The sequence below is a fragment of the Lynx rufus genome, unplaced genomic scaffold (genome assembly GCF_022079265.1).
Source record: "Lynx rufus isolate CCGP_SWC_20201006 ecotype Redwood Valley unplaced genomic scaffold, mLynRuf1.p SCAF_8, whole genome shotgun sequence".
Classification (NCBI taxonomy): Eukaryota; Metazoa; Chordata; class Mammalia; order Carnivora; family Felidae; genus Lynx; species Lynx rufus.
Genome location: NW_025814896.1, coordinates 121,631,264 through 121,656,224, shown reverse-complemented (window position 1 = coordinate 121,656,224; position 24,961 = coordinate 121,631,264). Strand labels below are relative to the sequence as shown.

The 24,961-nt window shown below is 37.5% G+C and overlaps 1 protein-coding gene across 12 annotated transcripts in view; it reads right to left on the bottom strand.

The window, feature by feature from the left end:
* The window catches only part of ITSN2 (intersectin 2), a 146,469-nt gene that overhangs the window by 101,830 nt on the left and 19,678 nt on the right, over positions 1-24,961 (bottom strand). For 7 of the 12 annotated variants that reach the window (XM_047067905.1, XM_047067894.1, XM_047067900.1 and 4 more), the window contains exons 2-5: positions 9,532-9,595; positions 7,277-7,378; positions 2,491-2,583; positions 460-523 (exon numbers count right to left, since the gene is read on the bottom strand). In XM_047067905.1, coding sequence (XP_046923861.1) covers positions 460-523; positions 2,491-2,583; positions 7,277-7,378; positions 9,532-9,562 — 290 coding nt within the window. In that variant the 5' untranslated portion in view covers positions 9,563-9,595. Of the gene's footprint in view, positions 1-459; positions 524-2,490; positions 2,584-7,276; positions 7,379-9,531; positions 9,596-24,961 lie in introns of those variants that run through there. The other 5 variants (XM_047067898.1, XM_047067896.1, XM_047067899.1 and 2 more) reach the window with 1 other exon arrangement.

The window sequence follows — 24,961 nt, the reverse complement described above, 5'->3', positions numbered from 1 at the left end:
TGGGAATATTTCAAGTGGAAAGAAAGATGGGGTAGCAGTTGATATTTACTGTAAACATATTAAAAAACAAAACACTAGATAATATAAAGAACAATTTTGTTTAAGGTCAGAGCAGGAAAAGGGCGGACTAATTTGGTGTTTACAGATGATGAAAGAAATGAAGCAACTACAAAGTAACAGAAAGAAGATTTTGAGAGTCTGCCAAATTATAAAGAAATGTTTTTCAATGGCAATGTATACATCTTTCCTCAAAAATTCTAAGGACATTAAAAATTTGTCCAATAGAACAAAATCCCAATTATTCTCATTTAGTCAATAAAATTAACTTTTCTAATAGCTGAATACTTAACGACAGACTACAAGTAAAAACAACTTTTTATTAACACTGTATCAAAAACAAAACAAAACCAAATCAGACTACCGGAAATTTAAGTTCATCTACAAAAAAGAACACTTTACCATATTTCAGCTAAAACAGGAGCCGGCAGTCCTGACTGTAAGAAAAAGGTACGTGCTTGATCACCTGAAGGTAGTAAAAACAAACATTAAGCAGCACATTAGTAAATGGAATTCCTCCAATGTCTCTGAATTATGGTAGTGGGCAATAACAATAACGCTACCGATTTATCATCATTTTAATTTCAGTCATTAAACAATTACACAGAAATACACATATACAATTATTTACATTACATTAATAAGACTTAGATGTTTTAAAACAAAAAAGTCACAAAAAAGGTTACAGGTGGGGCACCTGGGTGGCTCAGTTGGTTGAGCGTCCGGCTCTTGGTTTTGGCTCAGGTTATGATTCCAGGGTTGTGGCACTGAACTCTGAGCTGGGCTCCCTCCACTCTAACTGTGGAGCCTGCTTAGCACATTGTTCCTCCCTCCCTCCCTCCCTCCCTCCCTCTCTCTGTCTCTCTCTCTCTCTCCTTCCCTCCCCTTGCCCCTCTCCCCCACTTGTGCTCTCTCTCTAAAATAAATACTTAAAAAAAATGAAGTTATATGCATTAATCAATAATTAAAGTTATATTATTCATCTTAGTTTCTCCATATTAACTGGGATATTTGATAATATCTCCATTTAATAGAATTCGTAATTGAAAAACACTATTCTCTAGAAGAATTCTAAATAAAAAATACCAGGTGTTGGGAAACACAGTCCCCCATGGGTCTCTCACAATCCTGTATGTCCTGCTGTGTGGGCCAAGAAGGCAAGACCCTTAACCACTTTCTACCTGGGTCATTTCTCAGAGTTGGGGTTGCAGTGAGCAATCTTGAGGCATGAGGTAATGTTTCCCCTGGGCCAAAAAACAAGCCTGCGTACCAAAAATGGTGGGTTCCCCTGGCTCAGGGTTCCTGTCCTATAACACAATCACTGCATGTTTAACATCCTTTTGAGCTCTCTACATCACCCCTTAGGACTCAGGGGACAAGAGAAGCCAAGAGGAACATGCTGATGCTCAAGCTGCGAGCTGTGCCACTCGTTAATAAAGTCCTTTGTCTCTGGATCAGGAACCTTGGGTCTTGTGCCAGCATCCATGAGACGGTAACAGACTACATTGTTAACTTACCAGTAGGGTAATCAAATTCTAACCCTGATACCAGGGAAGGTAGCTATTATTATAGAAGTACAAACAATATTAAACTCTAATGGCTAAGAGGATGGATTCCAAAAGCAGACTAAAAAGTTTCAAAGCCCAGATCAACACTAACCATCTGTAAATACAGACAATATAGCTATCTTACAAGGCTACTGCAAGATTAAATGAGATAATGCACTTAAGTACAGCATCTGAAATACAGTACAGATTTGGTAAATATTATTCATTATATTATTATAAATAAAGTGCTCACGTGCTTTGGCACAGAAAAAAAGTTTAATTTATACAAAAAAAAAAAAAATGTGAAAGATACACCTAAATTGATCCTCCTTAGGCTCCGGAGGTCATTTTGCAAAACAAGGGCTAGTGCCAAAAATCAACACTTGGTATCACCCTCAAAAACAGAGGGCTAGCATTATAAAACAGATCACAGAAAAAAAATTCTAGATTATTTTCAAGGAAATGGACCTGACACATATTTCTTCTAGACTTAGTAATACTGATTGTTATACAGGTAATTGGCACAACATATTAGGAGCACATTAATAAATTTGCTTGGATAAAAGTCTCAATTACCTCAAGAACTAACCTGAAAACATTCTAGAAATAATGTTAAAGTGTGAAACTGGACAAGTAAACTGAACTTCTTGAAATTCTTGATTATCATTTAGGATTAGGAAAAGATCTTCCATATGCCAATTCCAAAACAACAAATTAAACCAGTTCCAGATAAAATAAAACTGCTGTTTTTTTTTTTAATTCATGAAATGTGATAGGAATTTTATTACATAATAATTCAAATTTGATGGTAATCGAATTAAAATTCTAAATTCTAAGGTATTACATGAAAAGGAACATAATTCATAATTGAAATATAAACACAAACCTGTTATGTAACCTCCTGAGGGTTTGAGGTTATCAAACTGCTTGTCATGCTTAGTCCGTTCTTCAGAGGTAATAGCCCACATGTTTGGCCCTCCTAAAACATAAGTGAAAGACAAAGAAATTGTAGTATATATATGAGAATGCTCAAAATAATTCTAAAATGTAAATATAAAAACAAGTGTCCATTTACTGACAGTACTCTACCCCCACGTGACACAAAAAGTAAAACTCTTTCATGACCATATGTACATAGCACAGCCCTGAGGCTTTTCACTCATTCATCTAATTAACATCTATGGAACAATTACTATATACCACTCACTGGCAATGGGCAACAAGCTAAATTCTGGAAATAAAAAGATGAATAAAATATCATTCCCATCCTTTCGACACATTGAACATAGCTGATACCCACATATACTTCACTTCTGACTACCTTTTCAGTTTACTCAACTCCCAACAATAAGAATCCAAATGTTTAAATATATCGACTCATACACACTGGCTGTCTATTATATGAAAATCTGCCTTACAAAGCTGTTGCCGGGAATGCGTTTCATTGAAAAGTAGGTGCCCACTCTAATTTGAAACACTAGATGGATCTGATTTAACAAATATTTCTTAGCCCTAAATGAATGGATTAAAAAAATCTATAAACATCCTCTCTTAAAGACAAGTTTTAAGATTAAAGTTAAAAATAAAGAAACAGATGTACTGAAGAACTAAGTTCCTAAAATAGTTAAACCTACACACTTTCTAAATAAATACCAAACACATAGTAAAAACCTACTTAGTTTACTGGTTTATTATAAAGTAAACAAATTACCCTGTCATGCCTCCTGTGACAATTTGGAAAAATGATGATGACAATAAAAAAATAATGACAACAAAAGACGACAGAGGGAAGCAGCTGGCTTTTACTGAGCCCTGACTCTGTGTCAGGGCCTTTTTAATGCAGTAAACTCACGGACTCTCACCACTACCCTATACATGAGATACTATTATCATCATCCCCATGACGCAGGTGAGGAAAGCAAAAGCCCTGACGGCAAAGCTAGTTGCTCAAGGTCGCACAACTAACTAACAAGTGGCAGAGCTGAGATTAGAACTCAGAGAACCCAAACTCTGCTACGCAGTCTCCCAATATTTATGGAGAAGAGGCTCACATTCCCTGTATCTTAGCTGCTGCCTCCAAAAATTAGGAAGATTATGTAAGCTTATGGGGTGGTTGTAAAAACCATATGTAATGTGTAATGTATCTATTCTAAAAATAACACTAAATATAATTTTTCATCTATTAGATTGGTAAAATAACAACAGCTAACATTTCATAAAACTTGCCACATGTTAGGTATTTTTCTAAGAGCTTTATGTGTATTGTTTCTTAAAGTCTCACAAGAATTCTATCAGGTAACTATTACTACTATCACTGTTTTCCAGAGGAGGAAACAGAAGCATGGGAAAATTAAATAATTTGCCCAAAGTATCAAAGTTGTTAAGTGTTAAAAGATAGGATTAGAATCCATAGGCTTAATTAAGAATCTTAAACTACCTGCCATGATAGTTCAAAAGAAATAGACCCACAAATATATCGTCACTTGATTTCAACAAAGACATCAAAATAATTTGGTGGGGAAAAGATAGCCCTTCCACTGAAACATGTGGATGTTCTGAAAGATGTTCTGAAAGAACCAGACATCCACAGGAACAACAACAAAAAACCCAAACCACCTCAATCCTGCACCATATGCAATAATTAACTCTAAATGGATCATAGAATTAAACACAGGAGCCAAACTATGAAACTTCTTGAAGAAAGCAAAGAAGAAAATCTTTGTGACTTTGGATTAGGGAATGACTTTTTAGGGCAAAAACTACCTAAATGATTTAAACTTTTTGTTAAGCTGGACTTCTCCTTTCTTAAAGACACTGTTAAAATAAAAAGAGAAGCTACAGACTGGAAGAAAATATTTGCAAAACATAATAAAGAACATGTATCCAGCATATATAAAGCACTATTCAACTCATTAAGACAATCCCTGCTCCCTGCCTCAAATAATGGGCAAAAGATTTGAACAGACATATGAACAGACATATTGAAGATACACAGATGGCAAAAAGCATGTGACACGATGTTCAACGTCATTGATCATCAGGGAAATGCATAAGAAAACTACAGTAATAATTCCCTGGGTGTGGAGTCTGCTTGAGATTCTTTCACTCTTTCTCTCTAAAATTTAAAAAGAAAAAAAAAGGAAGAAAAACTACAGTAAGATACCACTCCATGCCTATAGAATGCCTAAAATTTTTTAAAAAACTGTTGGCAAGGATGCTGAGCAACTCAAACTTTCACATAACTGATGGGGAAGGAAACGATTTAGAAAAAAAAGAGTCTGATAACTTCTTATGAAGTTAAAATATGCATTTCCCATTGCAACCCAGCATTAAACTCCTAGGTATTTACCCAAGAGAAATGAAGACTTTTTCCAAATAAAAATCTGTCCTCTGACGATTACAGCAGCTTTAGACATTTGGTTTAGAGACCAAAATCTGGAAATAACCCAGAGGTGTTCTGCAGATGAATGCACAAACAACTTGTGGTACACATTTATACAATGGAATTCTACTCCGCAATGAAAGAATTTCATTTATATGACATTCTGGAAAAAGCAAAACTACAGGGACAGAAATCTGACCAGTGGTTGCCAGTGGCAAAGGAGGGTGGTGAGGGAACCTTTTGGGTGACGGAAATGTTCCATACCCCGATTTACATGACTGTATACATTTGTTAAAACTCATCAAACTATATACTTAAGAAGGGTGAATTATACCTCAATACGCCCAACTTAAAATAAAAATACAGCATCTAATATATGCTTGCTACATGGAGGCTACTCAATAAATTAGTTTCCTTACTCAACCCAATCCCAGGGAACAGTATAATTAAGGAGAAGTCAGAGCATTAAAATCTTTCTCAGGCTCTTTCCTTTCTGGTAAAGGTACCCTTGCCAGAAAATACTGAGAGCGAGGCTTTTTAGTCAGAAAACTGAAGACTATTTAAAGTCTGGAGAGTCTGGTTAGGAAGGCTTGAGCTGCTCTAACACACAGCAGGGCACATCCCCTGGGCAAGGGAGACTGCTTCCTAAGACTCCAGAGGGCCCCGTGGCATCAGGATAGTGCTTTCTTATGTCCCACCACCTCCTCACCTTTCCTTGGCTACCTATCTTGACAGTGGCCAATGCAACCTATCTGATTTCTTGCTCAGTTCTTCATTACTCCAACCAGCCACCCTTACACCTTTGTATACATTCAGTCAAAAAACACTTAGGGGGCACCATTGTGACCAAGGACCAGGGGTACAAGGATGAATGAAATGGACTCCTTAAAGGAGCTCAGAGACTCCCTTAGCCAAAAGAATCACATACAACAATCATGATTAAATATTATGATTAATGTCACTTACAGATTAAAAATGTTCTAAAGCATTATAACAAGGAATAATTTTCAGGTAGTATTTAATCTTTAAATGTGAGCACTTCAAAAAAATGACATTAAAACAAAAGATATTAATGCACTAAAAGTTTTACAGAAAGGAAAAGTTAAATAGCAATAAGAAAAGTAGGAAAAATATATACTTGAAAAACAATTTTAAAACAATTGATCCAATTCTGGCTTTCTTAGAATATATACTAACAGAATCTTTTAAAGAGCCAACAGTTTATTATTTTGAACTTCCAGTAAAACATCTCCCAATATTAGTCTTTAGTTGTTTGTAAGCCTTATAGAAAGTCAGAAAAACCCAAGTTTTGGGGTTAACGTTTAATATTTCCTTAAAAAGCTAACAACCTTTTACACTGTCTGACCACTTTAGAAATGTATTAAAATTCTATCCACTTCCCCCACTCATCACTAAATTGAGAATGTGGTATTTTCATAAAGATTTCTGTTGCTTATTCTCATCTTCTCACCTACTGGCTCTGTCAAAAATGTTCTTATGGTCTATGCAGAAGGAAAAATACACATTTATAGAACAACCACTATATGCTAAATCCCCTGCAGTAAATAGTGTCATCTCTGTTTTACATATATAGATACACCACACATGTATATGGATATGTACACACACACACACACTCCACAAGGTTAAGTCACACAGCTGAGCAGTCAGAACACTTAGTTCTGAATGTACACAACTCAAACATGTTATACCCTGCTCGTATGCTATGAAATTAAATGAAGACTATTTCTGGGTCCAGTTCAAAATAATCGTCAAATGATAGATGTTGACCCAGTACAAACTTCAAGCTCTAAAATACAACTAGAATACTGGTCTAGATAGAACTAAAGCCTCAACTGGGACTTGAATAATAAATCCTTGGGCTGTCAGAAATGCAGACAGTACTATATATGATTCTGTAGGCCCAATGTTAACAATTTCCTAATTACAGAGATGAAAAGACTAATAAACTCTCAAACTCTAAAAAGGTAATGAAACTCTAAAAATAAAATGGCATTTTTTTCTTCCTAAAGCCATTTGCTGTTCCTGTTCCCTCCCCTCTTCCATATTTTGGATATGGCCACTGCCACAGGCTTCAGAACTTCTTACTCAGAGAACCAACTTCAGTACCCCCATGATTTTAAGGCTGGAACAAGCTACGTTACACTGCAATCAACAGGCAGTGACATGAATCTGAAGTACCCTCTTGCTTATCACCTGATGACTCAAATATCAGGCTCTCTGTATTTACAATTTCATTACATGTTTGAAAAGCAGAAAGCAAACCTACCATGATTAAAGAAGACTCTGGCAAGGATGATTCTGCTGGTGCAGAAGACACCAGAATTAGAGTCACGAGTGGTAAAAATATGACGCACTGATCTTTTTTGCTCTGTTGAGGAGATGGGAAGTGAAGCATCAAAGAGACTAAGAAAAGAATATCTGCTCAATAGAACTTTCTAAGATGACGTAAATGTTCTGTATCTGTATCCCACACCATTTCCAACACAATGGCCACTGGCCACATGTGGCTTTGAGAACTTGAAATGTGGCTATGTGACTGAGGGACTGAATTTATTTAATTTTTATTAATTTAAATTTAAGTTGAAATAGTCACATGTAGCTAATGGCTACTATATAGGCAGCACAGCTCTGTGAGACCAAGTAAGTCTAAAGTCTGTGGTTAGTCTTGGGATGATAAAACAGGGCAAAATACGAGAAATACGTCAGAAGCGTTTAGAAACACGGCTTGGTCTAGGGCACTTATAGACAAGTTCCAACAGTACTGGGCATCGAAAAGATTTATCATCATCTATAATTGAGGATTTGCTAGAAGAGCAAACACTGCTTTGGAAGGCTTTGTGCTACATATGTGGATGCCTCTTCCAATAAGATCTTAATCTCTGAATTGCACTTCATTTAGATACATACAAGATTATCCTCAATCTTCAACTACATTATAAACAAAGTGGGAGGATATCACAGTCTACATTTGTTATCAATTCTTCAGAAGTTTTAAAAAATTACTACCTTTATTCCTATACACCACTTATAAGTAACTGTTCAACATTTTGTCTGATATTATTCATTCTTTTATATACAATGCAATGAGCTACAAAGTAGATACATAAATGTTAAGGGAATGGAAGAAACAGAATGAAGTAAGACTGAGCCTACACTGCTTTCTTTCATGTTCATTTGGTTTATAATACTTCTTAACACTTTGGTTGAAGTTTATAACTAAACTATGTATTTAATACAAACTCCTTTGTATGGTGCACAGAAATCCTCAAATTTGGGAAGAGCACATTACTACCATAATTATTACCCTGATTCTAAACTTATGTTTACTACTCATTGTGGAAAAAAAAAACCCATTATTTAATTTTTAAAAATTGTGGCATCAAATAATCTTCATAATCCCACACCATTTCCAGCAATGCTCACATTGATCTTTAAATAAGAGTTCTGAAAAGGCAAAAAAACAAAACAAAACCTTTATCTCAAGCTCCTCAACACTGAATTCTTCCACACAGAATTTAGTTTTACCTCTTACACAAATAATTCATTTTTACAAAACTTTCCTAAATCTCACAAGGTCAATCCTGAGTCTTAAAATTTTAGATATACAACATGTATTTTTGTATTAATGATGTGCTTAATTTGGCCTTATGACTGAAAATTTTTTTAAAATGTAATTGATCAAATACTAGATGGTAACATTAAAACAGAATTGCTTTTTTGCAAGTGATAGAATTATTCATGATGCTTCCCTCTTTTTTTCCCCTAATGTTCTTTAATATAACTGCTTTCAATTTAAATGTTAAAGAATTACTGACTAGACTATTATTTTTTATTTGTAATTGGCTAATGAAATTTACCACAATATTAAGAACTTTGCATTTTAGATTTCTTTAGCAATTTAAAAACATAATGCATTTTCTCAATTAATTCTATATGACACACACAGTAACTTAATACTAAGGTGGGTCAATTTGTATTTGGGAAAAGAATTAAAACTAGAATCAGAAAAGAAGCTTTAAAAGATTTCTGTTACTGAAATTACTTAAACATTTTCTTTAAAAATGTTTCATATTAAACAATTATGTGTGTAGGCATACACAATCCTTAATAAAAAGAAAACTTAACTATATGCATAGATTACTAAATGAATCTTTATTGGCTTACTCATTATACAATCATCCCAAGCTACAGAAAACATCTTTAATATTCTTCACCTTATAGCACTCTGCTTTCTGTCCTCCCATTTTATGCAACAAACACGAAATACCTTTAGGTTATTCTTAACTGCTCAAAGGCAAACACACATACCAGATGATACTGCAGACATGCTTATACTGAGTCACAGGAACTACTGCAGTGTTCTGAAGTAAACTATCAAAACATTTTCAGTAAGATTACTTTAAGTTTTGCATTTACAAGCTTAAGGAAAAATATCAAAATGAGTATTTTATAACCTCTACAAAAAAAACACCCCCAAAACCCATAACCTCTTTATCTTGCCACAAGCACAAAGCGGCTTACCATTCATAGTTGTGGGAAACTGAGCCATCATGGTCTTGAATTTTCCTTGCTAGCTCTCAGCCATCTGCAACATAAAAACATTGTGCCATTAATAATACAACAAGGGCAGATCGGAGCGTTAGTGCACCAGCTTAGCAGTGGGAATGTCTGTCCCCTTCAGCTCACACTTCCAATGGAAGACAATGCAGAGTGCTGCCGCTGCTGAAGAGGCAGGATTTACATTTGGGGAAGGGTAGGAGACTTTGTTGGGTAATGGTGCTGCCTTTTAAAATAGGAACACTTATAAGAAAAACAGTCACATATGTCATAGAAAATACTGAATAAAGAAGCTGTTGGCATGAGCCAACTTTGTAGAAATTAGCTTGGGAGAGAGGAAGGTTGTTCTAACAAGGCAAGATTTTATTTCAGAGATATCAATTGTATAAATTAAGTATATAAAATGACATGGAAACCAAGATATTCTTTTTTTCTTAATCCCCAAACAAGAAAAATATCCAAAATAAATGTAGCACAGCGTTCTACAGGTTTAAAAAAATTATCTAGAATTACTATAACATATATGTTTATCTAAACATAACTAAATGCACTAGGGAAAGAAGTAACTTTGGGAATTAACAGCTGTGATTTAAATCCCAACTCTGCTATTTTCCTAGCTGTGACCATGGGAGAGTTATTAACCTTTCTGAGTCTCAGATTCCTTATCTATAAAAAATACTTTGCATTAGAGTTGTTTTAAGTATTAAACATAATCCAGTACACTGCTTGAGATACAGTGAGTGTTTGATAAATGCCTGCTATTTTGCAAACATCCAGGAAGGAAGAGTGCAGTATAATTTTGAATCCTGAATTATTTTACTATGAATAAATTCAAAATTCAAAATTTATTCCACAAATCTTGAGGGTAGGACTGGCTAGGGCGAGTGAAGACATAGCAAATTTACAACAATGTACTTAGTAATTAAAACCATGGATTATAACATTGTAGGGAAACATCACTATATTAAAAGACCATTCAGTAGCTCTCCAATTTACCCAAATCATTGAAATATTAACATTTTTAGAAGCCCAAAGAAAAATGTTTGCACAAGCCATTGGAACAAAGAAGTCATAAACAGTTACCCATCATGGCAAGGTGTCACTGGAGAAGCTGGCTAACCAGCTACCAAGAAGTGCTACAAGGTACTATATGTTAGTCAATTCAGTGTGCTTGAAGAGATATATAACTGTATCAGTATAACCACCAAAAGTCACACTAACAAAAGATTGGTATATAAATCCAACATACTGATTTACAAAGAGAAATTTAATAGCCAAGAAACTAACAGTAGTTTTTCTTCCTATAAAGCAAACTATAATGTCTACTAAATGTTGATCAGATCATTATGTGGTGAGCAAAGGGAGTCGACAGTGATTAGAATGCTTAATGCTATCAGGCACTAACAGGCTGACACATTTTATCTACACAAGAACATGCGAGGACTACCCAACAGGGATGGTTCAATCTCCAATAATACTTTGAATGGCACTACCAACTTTACTCTTCTGACTCCCACCTTTTCTGTATGCTACCAACCTCCCTCTTAAAGTGTACATTCTTTCTTTAGAATGTTAGTTCTTTCTTTAGTGCAGCTTCTACATAGCTAAGGAAACTGTCAATAAAACTGAAAGACAAGCTACTGAATGGGAGAAGGTATTTGGGAATGACATATCTGATAAAGGGTTAGTATCCAAACTATATAAAGAACATATAAAACCCAACACCCAAAAAACAAATGATCTAATTAAAAATGGGCAGATGAGGGGCGCCTGGGTGGCGCAGTCGGTTAAGCGTCCGACTTCAGCCAGGTCACGATCTCGCGGTCCGTGAGTTCGAGCCCCGCATCGGGCTCTGGGCTGATGGCTCAGAGCCTGGAGCCTGTTTCCGATTCTGTGTCTCCCTCTCTCTCTGCCCCTCCCCCATTCATGCTGTGTCTCTCTCTGTCCCAAAAATAAATAAACGTTGAAAAAAAAAAATTTTAAAAATGGGCAGATGAACAGACATTTTTCAAAGAAAGACATATAGACAGTCAACAGACACATGAAAAGATGCTCAATATCACTAATCATTGGGAAATGCAAATCAAAATCACAATGAGATATCACCTCACACCTGTCAGAATAGCTAAAATGAAAAACACAAGAAACAAGTGTTGTTGAGGATGTGGAGAAAAAGGAACCCTCTTGCACTATTGGTAGGAATGTGAACTGGTACAGCCACTATGGAAGACAGTATGGAGGTTCCTCAAAAATTAAAAATAGCATTACCATATGATCCAGTACTTCCATTAATGGGTATTTACCCAAAGAACATGAAAACACTAATTTGAAAAGGTATATGCACCCCTATGTTTACTGCAGCATTATTTACAATAGCCAAATCATGGAAGTAGTCCAGTTGTCCATCTACAGATAATGAATAAAGAAAATGTGGTATATATATAAAATAGAAAATTACTTAGCCATAAAAAAGAATGATCTTGCCATTTGCAACAACATAGATGGATCCAGAGAGTATAATGCTAAGTGAAATGAGTCAGAGAAACACAAATAATTTCACTCATATGCAGAATTTAAGAAACAAAGAAAAGAGACAAACCAAAAAACAGACTCTTTTTTAAAAAAATTTTTAATGTTTTTATTTATTTTTGAGAAAGAGAGAGACAGAGCATGAGCAAGGGAGGGTAAGAGAGAGAGGGAGACACAGAATCTGAAGCAGGCTCCAGGCTCTGAGCTGTCAGCACAGAGCCCAATGTGGGGCTTGAACTCACAAACCCTGAGATCATGACCTGAGCCAAAGTCGGACGCTTAACCGTCTGAGCCACCCAGGCGCCCCCAGACTCTTATAGAGAACAGGTGGTTACCAGAGTGGACGTGGGGTGGGGCTGGGGGTGAATGTGTGCACTAGGTGAAGGGGATTAAGAGTACACTTAACATGATGAGCAGTAAGTAATTTGTATAAAGTCACTGAATCACTATGTTAACTTTACTGGAATAAAAAAAAATCTTTACTGCAATGGAGCTTTAAACCTGTTACCACACTTAGACTTCACCTGTAACTATACTCTTCTTAGGTAGGGAGGAAATTCTACCTATGTACAAGTTAGTTTTTTCTTCACTCCTTTCTCCAAAGGTAATATAAAGTTCAGCTTTTTGAGTTGTCTACCGCACAGAAAAGTAGTATCTAAACCATGGTGGAGTAGTCAAGAACTCACTTAAGGAGTAAGAATTAGTTATAATTGTAACATTAAGAACACTGAATTTGAACCCATAGCTCGCTAGGAGTTTTAAAAAGGTTTTAAGGAGAGGCACACAGATTTCACTTAAGACAATCAATGGTGAAGAAAAGACCAAGACTACATCAGGGAGATCAGTTAGGTAAGAGATGAAAACAACAACTGGCACCTGATCTAAAATAGTGACAGACAGATGGGGTACCTGGGTGGCTCAGTCGGTTAAGTGGCCAACTTCAGCTCAGGTTGATCTCACTGTTCATGAGTTCGAGCCCCGCATCAGGCTCTGTGCTGACAGCTCAGAGCCTGGAGCCTGCTTTGAATTCTGTGTCTTCCTCTCTTTCTGCCCCTCTCCCACTCATGCACTGTCTCTCTCTTTCTCTCTCAAAAATAAACATTTAAAAAATAAAATAGTGACAGATGGAACAGAAGAGATAGGATGAACTAGAAAAACAATGAAGGGTTTAAAACAGGTAGAATTCAGCGACTCTTTATATACAAAGGACTATGAAGTAAAAGGAATCAAAGAGATGACTCCCAGAATTTGTCTGTGAGACTGGGTGAACTAGTTTAAAAAAAAAGTGAACAGAGAGGAGGTCTCATAAATCAATTTATGACGAAAACTTCCTCAATATAGAAATTCTACAAAAAAGAATAACACTTTTACTTTCCCCATTTTAAATTATCATCAGTAATGTTAAACCAAAATAAGTTACATGCCTGCAAAGAAACTATTTACTTACAAATATGCAGTAGGTCTATTTATTAGGTCTCTGAGACTGAGATAGTTTTAAAATGTAGGAGAAAAATCCTCCAAAAGCATTACATGCAACACACTGTATAACTGCATAAAAGCTTGTGAATTACCAAAGACAGTTTGAAGAGAAAGCATGCACTTACAAAAGACAAAGAAGAGGATCCCAGGATCACAAAGCCTTAATCAGTTAGATCTAGGTTTAAAACTTAAAGATTACCTATCTAGGACTTCTGGCTAGTCATTACATATTCTATGAATACATCAGAATGCCACATAACAGATGCTCAATAATCACAGGTATAATTCTGAAATAAAACCAAAGAATGAATCAAATAATATAAAGGGCAGGGAGGGCAAATCCCTTCAAACAAGCTGAAGGAACTGGTATTACAGAATCTTTTTTTTTTTTTTTTAACATTTATTTTTGAGAGACAGAGAGAGCATGAGTGGGGGAGGGGCAGAGAGAGAGGGAGACATAGAATTTGAAGCAGGCTTCAGGGTCTGAGCTGTCAGCACAGAGCCCTATGTGGGGCTCAAACCCACTAACCGTGAGATCATGACCTGAGCCGAAGTCAGACACTTAACCGACTGAGCCACCCAGCAGCCCCCAGAATCTTCTTTACCTGGTACACGAGATCTAGCCTGCCATGCATACAGGTATCATATTCCTACTTGTATGTATGCATGTGACATTTGATTGACTGTGGTAACATCTGACTACGGTAGCACAATTTATTGGAACCAATAAGCTTTTAGCATGCTATTTCATACCTGTTGTCTTTGTATCAATTCTTTCTGCCCTGTCGTTGAATTGCTTAACAATTCTACTAATCTACCTGGATAGTACCTACGCAAAAAAATAACAATTGGAATTTTGAAAAATTCAACAGGTACATTTTACATTAAAAATATCAATTGTTTTACTCTATGTAATCATAATAGCTACCATTTAATAAGTGCCTAGTATTAATGCAATACACTTCTATTACTCACTTATGTGTCATGCTCAATACTGAGAATCTAATATGTTCTCGGAGCTTCAGAGGAGAAACAGACAAGATTGGAGAATCGGCTTCCAGGTGCCAGATACTGCTGGACACCTTTAATAACACTAATAATCTTCACTATATCCCTACAAGGCAGGTGATACTGTATTCATTTCACAGATGAGGAAAGTGAAAGGTTAAATTACTTGCCTAAATTCACCAAGTGATGAAGCCAGCATGCAATCCCAAACCTAACTCTAAAGCCCATGGGGCTTCCCAGGGGCTTTATCTGCCTCCTCTTCTCTTAAATGGGCATAATAATTTTTTTTTAATTTTTTACATGTATTTATTTTTGAGAGAGACAGAGCACAAGTGGGGGAGGGGCAGAGATAGAAGGAGACAGATTTGTTTTTCTTAATTTTTTTTTAATGTTTTATTTCTGAGACAGAGAGAGACAAGAGCATGAGTGGGGGAGGGGCAGAGAGAGAGGGAGACACAGAATCAGAAAGCAGGCTCCAGGCTCTGAGTGGTCAGCACAGAGCCCGATGTGGGACTCGAACTCACAAACCGTGAGATCATGGCCTGAGCCGAAGTGGGTCGCTCAACCAACTGAGCCATCCAGGCGCCCCAAGGAGACACAGAATTTGAAGCAGACTCCAGGCTCTGAGCTGTCAGCACAGAGCCCAACACAGGGCTCGAACTCACAAACCTCGAGATTATGACCAGATGCTTAACTGACTGAGGCACCCGGGTGCCCCAATGGGCATAAGAATTAATGATGAATGGGTCACAGCTTCCTGCAAGGAGCAGGTCAACTTAATGTTGGCACATTTGTAGGGGAGAAGGCAAACATACCAGAGATGTCTTCCAACACATAGGTCCACACATATAGGTCTATGATGTACACAAATTAGGGGACAGCTAATTCTTGGTCCTCTTGGTGTAACCCTCTCAGAGGAAGAAAGGAGTAATCAGCATCTCCCCAGCTACATGCCTGCTGCCAGTTTCAGGCATGTGTGATTGGAGTCAGCATCCAACACCTGTTCCTATTCCTTAAAAGGGGTAACATGTAATGATGGGCAATCTTGGCAGTTTGCAGTTATCATATATTTAAAACACTGTTATTAATTACCTATGGCTTTAGGATATTCATATGGAGACTTTCTTGCACATTATAAATAGAGGACTGCCACTGTTACCTTTTTAGACACCACAAACACATGTGTGGTAAATGGCAGGCACACGGCAAAGAAGAAAGCAGTGGATTAATACGATGCAAATACCACTTGTAGAAAATGCAGGAACTATGTTCATACTAAGGAGAGAAAAGTAGAAATTCTTCAACAGGAGCAGGAAATCCTTCTTTAAAATCCAGAGAGGGGAAAACTGTAGCCATTTTAAGTTAAAAATAGCTCGATTAAAGCTGGATTTTTTTTGTCTGTTTAGAAGAACAGAACTTTAGAAGGAAACAATCACAGTAATTAGTCCAAAACCTTCAATTTTCAGGACGGGAAAACTAAGAGACTTGTATAATCTCACAGGGCTAGTAAGCAGCAAAACTGGTTCTAGAAACCACATCTCTTCTGTCCAATGCTCAGGACATAGGAGTTTCCCAACTCACCTGACTGTATCACTGGGGACACTTCATAATCTAGAGACTCCCAGGTACATCACTGGGAGATTGTGGGAATTAGGGCATGAACATCCTAAAATGGTCTTCCTGCCTTGAGACCCTTCTGGAAAGCTACTAGTTTTCTTTCTTCCACAATACCTACTAATGCCCTTCTCCTGATAAAATTATGTCACGATTGCAAGTTCAAGCCCAAATTTGTTAGTAAGAAACATGGTATGAAACATGATTCAAAACCTCACCTCAATCTATTTTACCACATTCATCTCTAGACATGACCCCTTGACTCACATGTTCTAAGAACATCACCTTTTGAGGGGAGGGGGAATCATGATGCTTTTTTCACTCCTCGATTTCTCTGTAAAGAACTGCTCTGTCACATTCACCACACCTCCTTCTCATTCTTCAACTCCCAACTCAAAGGTCACCTCTTCTCTGAGAGACGTGTGCGCGCCCAGTTAGTCATAGTCTCCTAGGTTGTCCACAATCTAGTGCATGCCACAGTAACCTCATTTATCATACTGTATTTCAATTTCACATGTTTCACTTGTTCTGGGCAGAGGCCATTTTTTGTTTAGGTCTAGTGCTAAAACAGATCTCCCAGAGAAAATGCTCAGTAAATATTTGCTGAACAAATGAATTGGGTAAATGAGTAGTATGGGTAAGATAAACAAAAACAAAGCAAGGGAAGCACGGAAAGAGGCACTGTGGAACTGAATACACAGAAAAGAAACTGGCTACACAAATGACTTCCTTGACACCCTGCAGGCCTCAGAGCTGTGGCTTTTAGAGCAAATTGTTCCTTGCAATATCCCTTTCATAATTTGTTTTTTCTTTTAAGTATGTTTTTAGAGAGTAAGTTTTATTGCCTATTGAATTCCAATTTTATATTGGGATAGGAAGGAAGGCCTGGATTTTTCAATTCTACTTTGAATCCTGCTGGTTAGCTTAAGTAAATTTGATTGAAGGCCTGCTATTCAAAAGCAAGATAATCGAGTTCGCGAAGGCATATCTTACAAAACTTTCGCCAGTGCCCCCTCCACTTCACGTGCTGTGTACATAGAGCCAACTCTTCAAACTTACTGATTAGTTAGGAGAAAATGTTCCTTCCTCATCTAATTCCTAAGGAGATCAAGGTCAGTCCCATGAGAGAATGACTGAAACAAAATTACCTACTTCTTTATAGTTTCTACAGTAAGATGAAATTTAGAGTACATATATTCTCTACAGCTGTTCCCTATCTATCCATACCTTCTTTCATTCATCCATTTATATATTTATCAAACATGAATAGTCACTATAATAAGGATTTGAAAAATGTTATGAGAACCCAGAGGACAGAGCTAACACTCCTTGAGAGGTAAATTAAACTAGGGCACATATTACAAAGGAGGTAATATTTGTGTAAGAATGACCTAACGTGAGGTTAGTGACAAATTAAGTGGGTCCCATGCATGTTCAGAGTGAAAGACACTGTATAGGTGTGTGGACAGGCACTGATACAAAGAAAGGAAAAGTACCTGAATCTAACAGAAGGACTGGTTAAAAGGAAAGTACACAGTGGGTATCACAGTAAAGCCTTTCCTATTCAAAGACAGTGTGATGTGACAGCCATGTAATTTCAAAGAACGCACTTAATCTTAAGTGTTAAAAGGGACCTTAAGAAACCCAGTAGATATGGGGCACCAGGGTGTCTCAAGTCAGTTAAGCATCTGACTTTGGCTCATGTCATAAGCTCACGTCTGTGAGTTTGAGTCCCACGTCGGGTTCTGTGCTGACAGCTCAGAGTCTGGAGCCTGCTTCCGTTCTGTGTCTCCCTCTCTCTCTGCCCCTTCCCCGCTTGCACTCTATCTCCCTCTCTCAAAAATAAACATTAAAAAAAAAAAAAAAAGTAGTTTTAAATCTTGCTCCTCCCAGTTCTAGAAATTTCAAAAAGAGATACAACAGAGGTAGGATAAGGAAGAGGGAAGGAGGCTGGAAGAGGATATCAAGTTCAATGAAAGTAGCTCTGTTTTTGTGTTTTATATACTGAGGCTTCTCTATAATATTTTATCTGATGATTTTTCTTTTTAAAAAAAGAGTTAAAAGCATACTGAATTCCATCCCCCTCATTTTAGAAACAAAGAGAAGCCAAATAGATTAAGTAACTTGCCAAGATCACACAATTTAAGGAACAAAGTATGTCATGCTAATGATTTTGAATTTCACTGTGCAAGTCATAGAGAGCAAGTATTTAAAACACAGTATATGTTCCAGCTAGAGGCCCAGATTTGGTAGTGACCAAGGACCAGGAATAGGTGTCTTAATGTCAGTGAGTGACTTTATTCAGGGAAAGCATATATAAGAAACACGAGAAGAACCTCATCTTTTAAGGGCAAAGGAAGAGAATTCTGAAAATACGGCAACTGAACCGGACAAGAGTATCTTGAGAAAGGGATACCAGTTATGAAGTGAAGGACGTAATTCAGATGGTGTGAATTTGAATGTAGACAATAGAGAAGAGGGATTTCCGAGGTAGAACGGATAGCATTTTCTGATCAGCTAAATGCTGATGAAAGAAGAACATCAAGATCAGTTTCTATCTTGGGTGACAGGAGAGTGGTAATATTAACCAAGACAGAAGCTCTAAGAAAGTAGAAATCTGGATATAAGATTTGGGGGGTGGGCAACAAAATGTTCAATTTTTAACTTACCTAATCTGACATACCTATAAAGACACACAGGTGGGAACATCTAAGAGACAGTAAGGATTCTGTCCAGGCTGCGGACCCAGATTTAGTAGTTCTCATGGACTGGGAAGGGTTGTACACGTCAGTGAATGACATTATCCACAAAAAGCATGTACAGGAAACAGGAGAACAATCAGAAAAGAGGTTAAAAAAAAAAAAAGGAGAAATCAGGATATAAAGAAAGTGTTTCAAGATAATGGTCATAATTGTCAAATGTCACAGAAGTCAAGACTAAGCCATCAGTTTCGGCAATCTGCTTGAGAGTAGTTCCAGTGCAGGGAACTGGCTGTAAAAGTCAAACTGAAGTAAACCAGGCAGTAATTGGCAGGTGAAGTGTAGGTGACTCAAGAAGGACAGAGGAAAAAAGGGTGGGAGGAGAGATAACAGGCTTTAGAAAAGAGGCAAGGTTATAAGGCTCTCCTTTTAGATGGGAGAATAAAACTATTTTTAGAGGAAGAGGGAGAGATTTAATTTCCAAAAGGAGGAGGAAAGGAGGTTACCTAATAATGGAAGCTGGAGTCCAGAGAAAGGAGACAGCTCTACAGTATAAAGCAAGAACATGGGGCACACAGTTCTGGCTCTGGGAATATAGGACAAGAAAGATACATACGGGTGAAAGATACATATAAGTTGGGAAGCAAAAGGAAAAGGAGTTGACAAAGTACAGCTTTTCTTTGCAACCCTTTTTCCTCTCTTCTCTTTGGGCCCAGACAGTCTAAAGGGCAGGGCTGAAAACAAACTCTTGGATCTCCTGGGCCCCCAGGTGCCTACGCACAAATTTCTCTTCAAGCAACAAGAGAAGGTCACATGCAAATATGTTTGTTCCCATGAATCAACTAGATATGTGCATTTCAGATTGTGTTCAATTAGCTTATGCCTTACACATGGAAACATCTGTTACATGAAAGAATGTGGGAGAAAAACATTCTAGGCAGAGGTAATTGCATGTGCAAAAGCAGAGTGAAGATGGGGCGCCTGGGTGGCTCAATTGGTTAAGACTCTGACTTCAGCTCAGCCCAAAGCCTGCCTCAAATCCTGTCTCCCTCTCTCTTTGCCCCTTCCCCGTTCTCTCTCTCAAAAAAAAAAAAAAAAAAAAAAAAAAAAACTTTAAAAAAAAAAGGAGAGTGAAGAGCATGGCCTGGGAAAATAGGTGGCAGCTAATTCACATGAAATAGTGAAGAGCTTAACAATGCAAAGAACTCTAACAATAGCTGTAAAAAGAAGTATTATTATAATAATACCTAGCGGACATATATGAAAGGCCCACAGTTAATATCATCCTCAATGGGGACAAACTGAGAGCTTCCCCTTAAGGTCAGGAACACCCTAACCTCAGCTATCAGACACTTAAAAAGAAATGAAAGGCATACAAATTGGCAAAGAAGAAGTCAAACTTTCACTCTTCACAGATGACGTGATACTCTACATGGAAAACCCAAAAGACTCCACCAAAAAACTGCTACAACTGGTATGTGAATTCAGCAAAGTCTCAGGATATAAAATCAAAGTACAGAAATCAGGTGCATTTCTATACACCAATAATGAAACAGCAGAAAGAGAAATCAAGGCATCGATCCCATTTACAACTGCGCCAAAATTCATAAATACCTAGGAATAAATCTAACCAGAGGTAAAAGATCTGTATACTGAAAACTATAGAAAGCTTATGAAAGAAACTGAAGAAGACACAAAGAAATGGAAAAACATTCCATGCCCATGGATTAGAAGAACAAGTATTGTTAAAATGTCAATACTACCCAAAGCAATCTACACATTCGACGCAATCCCTATCAAAATAACACCAACATTCTTCACAGAGCTAGAACAATCCTAAAATTTGTATGCAAATAGAAAAGACCCTGAATAGCCAAAGCAATTCTGACAAAGAAAACCAAAGCTGGAGGCATCACAATTCCGGACTTTAAGCTGGATTACAAAGCTGTAATCATCAAGACAGCATGGTAGTGGCACAAAAACAGACACTCAGATCAATGGAACAGAATAGACAACCCAGAAATGGACCCACAAACGTATGGCCAACTAATTTTTGACAAAGCACGAAAGAACATCCAATGGAATAAAGACAATCTCTTCGGCAAATGGTGCTGGGAAAAGTGGACAGCGACATGCAGAAAAATGAACCTGGACCACTTTCTTACACCACACACAAAAATAAACTCAAAATGGATGAAAGACCTAAACATAAGCCAGGAAGCCATCAAAATCCTAGAGGAGAAAACAGGAAACAACCTCTTTGACCTCGGCCGCAGCAGCTTCTTACCTGACATGTCTCTGGAGGCAAGGGAAATAAAAGCAAAAATGAACTATTGAGACCTCACAAAAATAAAAAGCTTCTGCACAGTGAAGGGAATAACAAAACTAACAGGCAAATGACAGAAGGGGAGAAGATATTTGCAAATGACATATCAGATAAAGGGTTAGTATCCAAAATCTATAAAGAACTTATTAAACTCAACACCCAAAAACAAATAATCCAGTGAAGAAATGGGCAGAAGACATGATTAGACACTTTTCCAAAGAAGACATCCAGATGGCTAACAGGCATAAGAAAAGATGCTCAACATCACTCATCATCAGGGAAATACAAATCAAAACCACAATGAGATACCACCTCACACCTGTCAGAATGGCTAACACTAACAACTCAGACAACAACAGATGTTGGTAAGGATGTGGAGAAAGGGGAACCCTTTTGCACTGTTGGTGGGAATGCAAACTGGTGCAGCCACTCTGGAAAACAGTTTGGAGGTTCCTCAAAAAATTAAAAAGGACACAGCAGTTGCACTACTGGGTATTTATCTAAAGGATACAAAAATGCTGATCTAAAGGGGCACATGCACCCCTACGTTTAACGCAGCACTATCAGCCAAATTATGGAAAGAGCCCAAATGTTCATCAACTAATGAATGGATAAAGATATAGTGTGTGTGTGTGTGTGTGTGTGTGTGTGTGTGTGTACAGAAGATATAGTGTATACACACACACATACACACACACGATGGAATACTACTCAGAGATCAAAAAGAATGAAATCTTGCATTTACAACAATGTGGATGGAACTAGAGTGTATTATGCTAAGCAAAATAAGTCAGACAAAGACAGACAAACATCATATGATTTCACTCATATGATGAGTGAAAATTCTACAGAATTTTTTTTAATGTTTAATTTAGAGCAAGAAAGAGAGTACAAGTGGGAGAGGGGCACAGAGCGAGGGAGACACAGAATCTGAAGCAGGCTTCAGGCTGAGCTGTCAGCACAGCACCCAACAAGAGGCTCAAACTTATGAACCATGAGATCATGACCTGAGCTGAAGTCAGACACTTAACCGACTGAGCCACCCAGGTGCCCCCACTCATATGTAGAATTTAAGAAACTCAACAGATGAACACAGGGGAAGGGAAGGAAAAATAAGATAAAAACAGAGAAGGAGGCAAACCATAAGAGACTCTTAAATACAGAGAACAGAGTTGCTGGAGGGGAAGTGGGTGGGTAGATGGGCTAAATGGGTGATGAGCATTAAGGAGGGCACTTGTTGGGATGAGCACTTGGTGTTCTATGTAAGTGATGAGTCACTGGGTTCTACTCCTGAAACCAATACTACACTGTATGTTTACTAACTTGAATTTAAATAAATACATTTTAAAAAGTAATAATAATACCTAGCTGAAAGAAATGTAAATTAGCACAACTATTTGGAAAGGAATTTGGAAATGTATTCATTTATAGCCTGCCCTTCTTCCAGAAATAAAGCTCCTGCAAAAATATAAAAAACATTAAAAAGTAGATGGGTAAATGAAGGTAAACAAAAAATAAGTGATCACTTATACTTTTAACTTTTGCATATGTCTGACAGTTTTCATAAATAAAATTTGAAAAAGAAAATTAGTTTTGGCCTTCATACATCTGACTTGACCGCTAGCTCTCCTTCAGTGTTGTCCCCTACAATCACCAGGGCAATTCTTTGACTGCTTTCACATCTACTGCACTATCCCCCCTCCAACATTATTCCTATACTTCCTATATCCTATATCCAGAGGATCCTGCCCACATCCTGGCCTCCAAGTCTTTGACCCCCTGTATTCCAAACATCTTATCCTTCATCTTACCTCAGCCAGGCACTCCCAGGTCACACCGTGGGCCTTGTTATCACTGAAGACTGCTCTCCTCTGTAACCCACCTCAAGCCCCCCACTCTCCCTTCACCAGAACCTCACTCAAAAGCCCATTCTCTCTAGTTCTCAGACTCTGGCAATTCTTAACTCTACCAGGACCTACAAAATATTGGTCTCAGCAACTTTCCACCATCCCTCATTCTTCCTTATGCCCTAATATCCCCTCCCTTAGGTCCTAATATCCCTCTTTACCCAAATAATTACCACTATTATTAAGTAACTCATTGTATACATCCTCAAGTTCACGTTCTTCTCTCCCTTTATACTATTCATCTGGTAAAATCTCACTGCTATTCCATGGCCATACAAATGAAGGTGCTGACTGACGTCACTAAACTCTGACCACTCTTGATTGCCTGACAAGTTCATGTTTCCCTAGCCTATCTATCTGCTCCCGTCTCTCCTTGATGACCATTTCACACTCCTCTCCCTCACTCTGCCAGACTCGTAACATGTGTCATAAAAACTTTTCATCCGGCTTGTTGCCTTTTGATTTGAAAGCATCTTTTACTATACCAACCTCTTTATTTTTATACCAAAATTTGTCAGTCTTTTCCTTCATGACTACTGATTATTGTTATGCTAAGAAAGCCCTGTCTCATACCATACATACCAAATATGTATTTTTTTAATTTTTTAAATTTATTTTTGAGACAGAGAGACACAGAGACACAGAATCTGAGGCAGGCTCCAGGCTCTGAGCTGTTAGCACAGAGCCTGATGCCGGGCTCGAACCCACGAGCTGTGAGATCATGAGCTGAGCTGAAGTCAGACATTTAACAGACTGAGCCACCCAGGCACCCCCCAAATATGTATTTTTGAAATTACATATTTGATCTGGATTTTTATTTTGGAGTGGAAAGAACAGCTATGAATCTAAAGTGTTTACTCCTCTACCATCATCACCACTTACAACGACTAGTACTTTTTGTGAAACCATTTATGAAATAATTCAGCCTTCCCAACTGATCTAAAATGCATCTCTTTTCTCGTACACTAAGTGTACACACAAGGCTACACTTATTTCAGTTTGTGGGTTTTCCCATGGACTCTTGTATGAGACTTCTAACTACCACAGCACTAGAATATGCAAATCCCTATCTACCCACTATCATCTTTTTCTATAATTTTCCTATTTTCAGACGTTTATTTTTATGTCTTTCAGTGGGATTTTACTCATCTCATTTAATTCTAGGCACTTTATGGTTATGGTAATATTACATATTAATTTTATGTATTTTTGGTATATGAGAAAACTTTTCATTTTGGTAAGTTATTACTTTTTTAAGTTTTATTTTTATTATTTATTTTGAGGGATGGGCAGAAAGAGGGAGAGAGAGAATCCCAAACAGGCTCCGTGCTATCAGTGCAGAGCCTGACATGGGGCTCCTGAACCAAAATCAAGAGTTGGACATTTAATGAACTGAGCCATGCAGATGCACCTTGTTAAATTTATATTACAATGAATGTGTCAGGTTAACTTGCCTGCCTGGCCCATGTTTATTTGTCTCACAAGAAGCACATCAGACAAATTCCAACAGGAGAGCATCCTACAGTATAACCAGTACCCTTCAACACTGTCAAAGTCATCCAAAACAAGGAAAAGTCTGAGTAACTGTCACAACCAAGAGGAGCCTAAGGGTCCATGACAACTAAATGTATTGTGGTATCCTAGATGGGATTCTGGAACAGAAAGAAAAAGCACCAGATAAAAACTACGGAACAATGAATAAAGCATGGATGTTAGTTAATAATACACGCATTGATACTGGTTAATTGTAACATATATGCCATATGAATGTAAGTTATTAATAAATAGGTAAAACTGGTTGGAAGGGTAGATGGGAAATCCTGTACTATCTG